General features: G+C 43.3%; 1 protein-coding gene across 1 annotated transcript in view; it reads right to left on the minus strand.

The window, feature by feature from the left end:
• Window positions 1–6,977, minus strand: part of celf2 (cugbp, Elav-like family member 2) — a gene marked incomplete in the record, with an annotated part of 193,632 nt that overhangs the window by 54,971 nt on the left and 131,684 nt on the right. Inside the window, 1 exon segment of the mRNA XM_035675514.1 lies at window positions 5,085–5,167. Within this exon segment, the coding sequence (XP_035531407.1) occupies window positions 5,085–5,167 (83 nt within the window).

Genomic DNA, 6,977 nt, shown 5'->3' on the forward strand with positions numbered 1-6,977 from the left:
TCCCTCTCCCTCGCTTTCCTCCCCTCCCCTCGGCCTTAGTGTCAGAATGAAATATCCTTGAGAGAAACTGTGAATCAAAGGGCTTTTCATCCTTTTTGACAAAGAGAAAGAGAGAGGGAGGGATGGAGAGAGGGCAAGAGGTAGGGTAGAGTGAGAGAAGAAAGAAAACGAGGATAAAGGACTGAACTTCTCCAAGCTGGAGGGCACTCCAGAGGACACGTCCTAGATTAGCTCTCACCCCTCCCTTCATCCTTCCATCTCTCAAATCCTTCCACCCTCCTTCCTCTGCCCAGCTTCAGACGTAGAACAGCGGCCCCGGGGCCCTCTTGGCGGGTGTCGGTGGTGGGTGGGAGGGAAAAAAGGGGAGACACCGGGCATTTAGACATCTGTCAGCCACTAATGAAAGAGTTCAATTTAGTGGAAAATCTCAAACAACCTTGTCTGACAGGCTGGCTGACAGGCTTTAACTCGCCGCGTGTTGTTGTTGCTGTGTGTGTGTGTGTCTCAGCGTGTGTGCTGTGTTAGCATGGAGGGTGGGTTTGTCTCTGAGTGGATCAGGAGGGGGAAATAAAAAAAAAAAAATGGGAAAAAAAACAAATAATGTGAAAGAAAATAAATGTAATGTAATAAACCCAGGCTGTGCTGGGGCATATGCTTGTGTGCACATAAAAGTGTGTGTGTAAGTGTGTGTTAAAGAGTCATGCAGGGGTGTGGATCAGTCTGTGCAGCAGGGGTTGGGTCTTATGGCTTTAAATCGCTCTGGGGGTACAGGGCATGTTTTTCGACGATAGATGGGTTATGGTGGGGGTTTTGTGTGCGTGTGTGAGTGTGTGCGTGCATGAAAAGAAACATATTTAGACCTCACTAGTGCTATTAGAGTTGGAGAGATGAACACACGGCTCTTCAGGCAACACACGCGCACTTTGTCTCCACCCCCCCAGAGCTTCATTAGCAGGTCATTAGAAACAACTTCAGTGAAAGCTGTTCTTTGAGAAACAGTTTTGCTCGCCTGTGTTCACCGAAAAGATGCCATGTCATGTCATACAGATGACACATTATTTTATTGAAAAGAAATCTGGCTTCTTTTACTTCCTGTAGATCAATCCAGCAGCTCATGTATGTGCTGTGCTGTTACTGAGATGGCATAGTCCAACTGAAGCATGAAAGTTTGGGCGATAACACTGGATCTAGGAGATAAAAAAACCAAAACGTGCCAGTTTCATCCGACTCACACTGCATGGATGTGATTGTGTTATTTATGATGACTGATCGCGATGTCATCACGTGAAATACAAAATGTCATCTAGCCTGGCTCTGTCCAATAATTAACATGTTATATCACAATTAGTTAAAGGACCAGTGTGTAGGATTTCGTGGCATCTAGCATCTCATACAGCTCACTCTTCCAAGCGTGTAGGAGAAACTAGGGTGGTTATGGAACTCAAAGAAGGAGACGTGGTGGACTCTGTGTACCTTCTGTACATAAAAATGTCTCACTCTAAGGTAACAAAACCACAATTGTTATTTTCAGGTGATTATACACTGATAAAAACATGAGTATTATATTCCATCCTCCTAAATGTTACACACTGGACCTTGAATCTGTACCAAAAAAACTAAGTGCAAAAACAAGTATGTGAACATGTCTCTATGCAAAAGTGTTAAAAAATAAAAATCCTTTTCATACACTGCATTACTGCGCTTGAATCCAAGTTAGTTGCCGTCGCAGTAATGACTGCTTTTTTACTTTATCCTTCTTCCCAACATTCTTCCATATCTGAAAGCTTTTCTGACTCATCACAAAATGACCTTGTTTACTGCAAACCACAGTGTCTTTTTACAGCAGGAGACACAACAACTTGCGGGTGTGAAGGGACCAATCGCCTCCTTTAAAAAAAAAAAAGAATTCAGGCACTTTTTTGATACAGATGTGTAACAACTGAAAACAAGAATCCCCGTTCCTGTTCTGACCTGCATATGCTGTGGAAACATTACTTCATTGCTGAAGTATGACAGACAGCTCTGGAGCTGACATGAATATACACTTTCTGCATGCATTAAATCACATATGCATACATTTGGTATACTTGCGCTGTCAGATTGCTGACAAATCGTCAGCGGAGACAGCTAAGGAGTGATGGAGGGAGATAGAGAGATGAGGAGAGGCTGGCAGAGAAGCAAAAGGAGCTGCTGTTTGTTGCAGATTTTTTTTCCTCCTGCGAGAAAGCCTGAACCTTCACTCTTTTTGCCTCCACTGCCTCTCTGAGTACCGTGCAGAGAGAGATTTATCACATTAACCACAGACCCTTTCGCTTAATGCCCTCCTACAAAAAAACCCAACAAAACACGGCAGCCTTTCCAACTGTTCCTTCCCTAAACCAACATGGCTGCCGGTCGGTGCTGCCAATACCGGTGCACTTTTCTCCAATTTGGCCCTTGTCCAGCTTTCCACTCTGATTGCATCTCTCCCTGTTAGGGCCTTGGGTTTGGAAGGAGAGATAGAGCGAGGGGTGGGGAAAAGTGCCAATACAAACATTGTTCCACTGGCTTTTTACAAGCCAGGAGAGTGGGGAAGTTAATAAGCAGGTATTGGTTTTTAACTGCGGCCCGTTTATTGCTTTGCCCTCGAGCGTGCTGGAGTGCTGCACTCCGCTTTTTTACTGTCCATCTGCCCATCACTCGGCTAACCTCTCGTTCAATTTCTCCCTCTCTGTGTCAGCTCTCCTTTTGTCTTGCCTCGTTCAGCAATTAATTCACCATCCTCATCATCCATGTTTTCCCCCTGTCTCGAGCTGACTCCCCTCACCTGTTTCTGACCCTCCTTTTTATTTTAAGCAGAGGGGGAGCGAGCTTAAAAACCCTATTAAAAAATGATCAACAAATCCTACACAAACCACTTAATGATATGTCATTATACCACTATTGATTCAGTGTTTTGAGTGTGTGAGGGAGTGTACTGTATTTATTGGTTAGGCTTAAACCGCATCCGGCTGTCAATACTGTACTTTTTATTAAAAATCGGATGTCAGCCAGTAAGTGTTGTCCAGCACTGACATGATAAATATGATGCAGGTTTAATTACGTACATATTATGCCTTTGATCAATGTCGTCTGGGTTTCTATGGGCAGTTCTAATTTTTCCTGCACTGTCACAAACAAAAAAAGGGTTTACTGGGGGCTAAGAATCCCCCGGTACTCCCAGTACGTTTTGCATTTAATCTTGCAGCTAGAGCCTGCAGTTTCTTATTGTGTTGTTTCATCTTTTGAATGATGAACGCTGAATTTAAATATAACCGTGTTTGTTAACAAGAAAACTCCACAGGGGACATTTAAGTATCAGGTCTTCATCAGTCAAACTAAATGTGATTTTAAGACGGGTTAGTGCATTCCAAATGCAGCATAATGTGTTGACATAAATGCATATAAATGCAGGATATAGCATTCATAAAGTTCTTTTTAAGTTCTTTTTTTCTGAAGATTGAAGAACACTTCACAGAACTCCACTTCTGAAACCAAACTCATGCCCTTGCAAGCAACTACAATCCAAATTAAGTGGTGACTTCAAAAAGCCCCAAACATAACAACCAGCTAGAGATGCCGCAGGAGAGAAAAGCTAGCGAGGAGAAGGGATGACCAGACAGAACACAGGGATGGAGGGTGTTGAAGATGGTGTAGAAGAAGGCGATTTCATGTTCCCATAATCCTGAAACTGCTGCAGTGTGTGTCCTCCCCAGGGCTGTTTCACACCTCCAACAAGGGGATAAGTGACTAACTCTCACGACGTAGGAAAACAGACCAAATTTAACATACTTATTCCACGAGCAATTAACACGGTGACACTGTGCAAAACAACAAGCTTGACTCCGAATTGGAAACCCAAGCACAAATCCCGGGTAGCTCTTGTGGGATTCGCAGTATCCACCCTGTGCTGCCCACGGGGGCTATCTGCTGATTCAACTGACAGAAGCGAGCGAATGCAGGCGCTCAACTGATGAGATTCCAGTTAGCTGGTGCAGCCAAGAAGAGAGGTGGGGAAGCAGCCAATAGCCCTAGCAGGAGGGATCAGGGGGCCTCTAAATATCCACCCAGGGCTAAAAGAGTGAGTGCTCCGGCCCGCTTCCTCTATCGCTCTCCTGGGCCGCGGGAGGGAACAATGGAGGAGAACGGAGCAGACAACATGAAAGAAAGCCAATGCCACAGCATCAACACACTCCTTTACAGTCAAGCTCATGCTTGTTCAGATATGTAGAAACTAGACGCAGGCGAGCATGCAAACACCTGTATTTGAACTGTTTTTGGCCTCTAGTGGTGCTGTAGAGCAATGTCTCAATGATTGTGCTATACAGTATCACTGCATGCATGCCACGAGCACAGTTTATTGGGCAATAGCTACAAAAAGCTTTGTCTGACTACATCTGTCGAATCAAAGGGAACTTAACCCCCCTGTGGTTTCATGCAATTTCACCCACATATCACCAATTGGTGATGGTTAAAGGTAACAACTTGCTGAAAAAGGAGGACAAGAAAAAGGCTGTTTGTGGATGTAAACAATGCAGATTTATAAATATGTTTTTAAATCAGCTTTTCAAAAAAAAATTATGAGTTAAAAAATGCTTTCAACATGTTTGTTAGGCCTTAAGGACGCACACAGTATGACAATAGGGCTCCGTTCTATTCAAGTGTCCCAGTCAGCCATGGCAACGAGTCAGCATACATAATACCAGGACCCTAAAACTAAAGCAGCTAAATGGAATCCAGCCATCATTCATTTTATATATCATCTACAGTGAAAAGGGTCTTTATAATGGAAACAAACTGTTTACAAGAAAAGCTCCACAGCGTACCTTTAACATGGACAAACTAACACTGACACTCAGTTGCTCACCTGCTCACACTTTCAGTCACTTGGTCACTCACACGCTTGCAAATGCACTGTGGCAGCGGTGCACACACACTGATGTTCACTCGTGTATTCACTCACGCACACACACACACAGGTTGGGGCGGGGCCGCCTCAGGGTGCTGCTGTAAGTGTGTGATTAGAGGAGAAAGTAGGCAGAGGAGAATCGAGGACACACACTCACCCCTGTTAAGGTCTTTATGTTATGCAGTGCATTCTGGGCTTCAAGGGCAGCTTTCCTTGTGTAAAACGTGACAAAACAGCAGCCTGGGGAGAGGGAGAGAGAGAGACAGAGAGAGGGGATGAGCATAAGGAGCAACAAAGAGCATTTTCTCTATTCATCTGCTTGGCATCACCTGTCGACACTGGCACACGCTGAGTGAATGCTAAGGACGAAACATCCTAGCGGAGAGGAAGGCAACGCTTTTGGATTCGTTTCAATGCTGATGACTAGAGCCTCGAGGAAGTAAGCGCGCGCACACACACGCACACAATGCAAAGGCGCAGAGACAGAGGAGGTGGTGGAGAAAGGGGTTGTCTCTTCATTAATCCTGGTGAACAGTTACTTACTCACTCATTCACTAAAGGAAGTATTCATTCATTTATTTATTGCCCATACTCCCTCCCTCATTCACTAGTTCACACATTAATTCTTAGTAACTCTGACTGATTTTGTGATTTGCAGACGAATGGGTTAAAACCTGACAACGTTTAGCTGAAAAGTGCAAGGTCTTGGTAACGTATAAATGCTGTTGGAACTGCATTTCAGATGAATATATTTCTGTATGTAAGTAGCTGGTCCACATTGAAATAGGTTTATTCAAATAGCTTTGAATGCTGTTGAAAGAACAGTTGTATTCTGAAAACTAGCCAGAATTACCCAGAAGGTTTGGTGCTCATTCCCTGATTGGTTAGACCAAAAAAACGCTACTTCCACTAACATGAATAGAATGCCAGATTAATTCATGCTGAGTAAACGATACAGCAATTAAGTCTGATTATCAGGCTACTAAAAAAAATTGTTTTAATCCAATTTAAACCCTGATTTAACCTTGCCTGCAAACCCGCAAATTACCAAGTAAAAGCACATAAAAGTTGCTTACTCACACACACAGAGTACTGTATCTGCACACACACACACACACACACACACAGACACGCATGCGCATACACAAACACAGCAAAAAAAGTAGAAAGGAGGAGAGGGATTTTGCCTCTTCATTAATCTGCGTGTAATCCCTGCAGAGTGGGGCTGAAACACTGCAGTTGTGGGCCATTCTCAGTCAGCATGCAAACCTGCAATGTCAGGCAAAAAAAACAGCAGGAGGACATTTAGGCCAGACACAGAGGTGTGACTCTTCTATTTTTCTCATGTGAGCAGCAGCTGTTATTTATTTCATTTCTGTCAAACATCGGAAAAGTCACAGTATGGTCTGTATTTATGTCCTTGTGACACTTTTGAAATTATTATCCACCAGCCATGGGCAATCTTAAAAAACAAGATTGAGGAGAACGGATGGATAAAGACTCTTTGAGCCAACCATAAAATATGGAGGCGGCACTGGTGAGTCAGTCAACTGGAAGAACAAATTGGAAGCACTGAGATTCATGATGCATCATCGGGAACAACGAAGACCTGTGTTTTATGTGATGGCATAACCTTGAGCACAGCATCTATCTTGGACTGTAGAGTCTCTCAAGTTGCAATTCTGCAGAGGCCAACAACGTGGATACAAACATTTGTGAATATGTAAGTAATACAACATTAAAAATACTGGACTTTTTAGGCCAATATATTGGCCGATAGTTGGATTATAACAACAACAGATGTGACTGAGGTGCTGTGTATACTAAACAGGACATAGTTTTAGGCTCTAGTTGAAATAAACTTGTGATAAGATAAAATTGGCATATACAGTAATATAGACCATGCCAAAGTACTGGTTGGGCTCCAGTAAGCAATAATACTGTCCTGTGTCTGTTATTTTTCTATATCAGTACACCTCAGAGTGTATTATCAGACTTACTGGCACTATGACAGGTAATATGAGAAGCTGTGTTCAAAAACTATTTTTTT

Source organism: Morone saxatilis, unplaced genomic scaffold (assembly GCF_004916995.1).
Source record: "Morone saxatilis isolate NCDOM2014 unplaced genomic scaffold, NCSU_SB_2.0 Contig10, whole genome shotgun sequence".
NCBI classification, from domain to species: Eukaryota; Metazoa; Chordata; class Actinopteri; family Moronidae; genus Morone; species Morone saxatilis.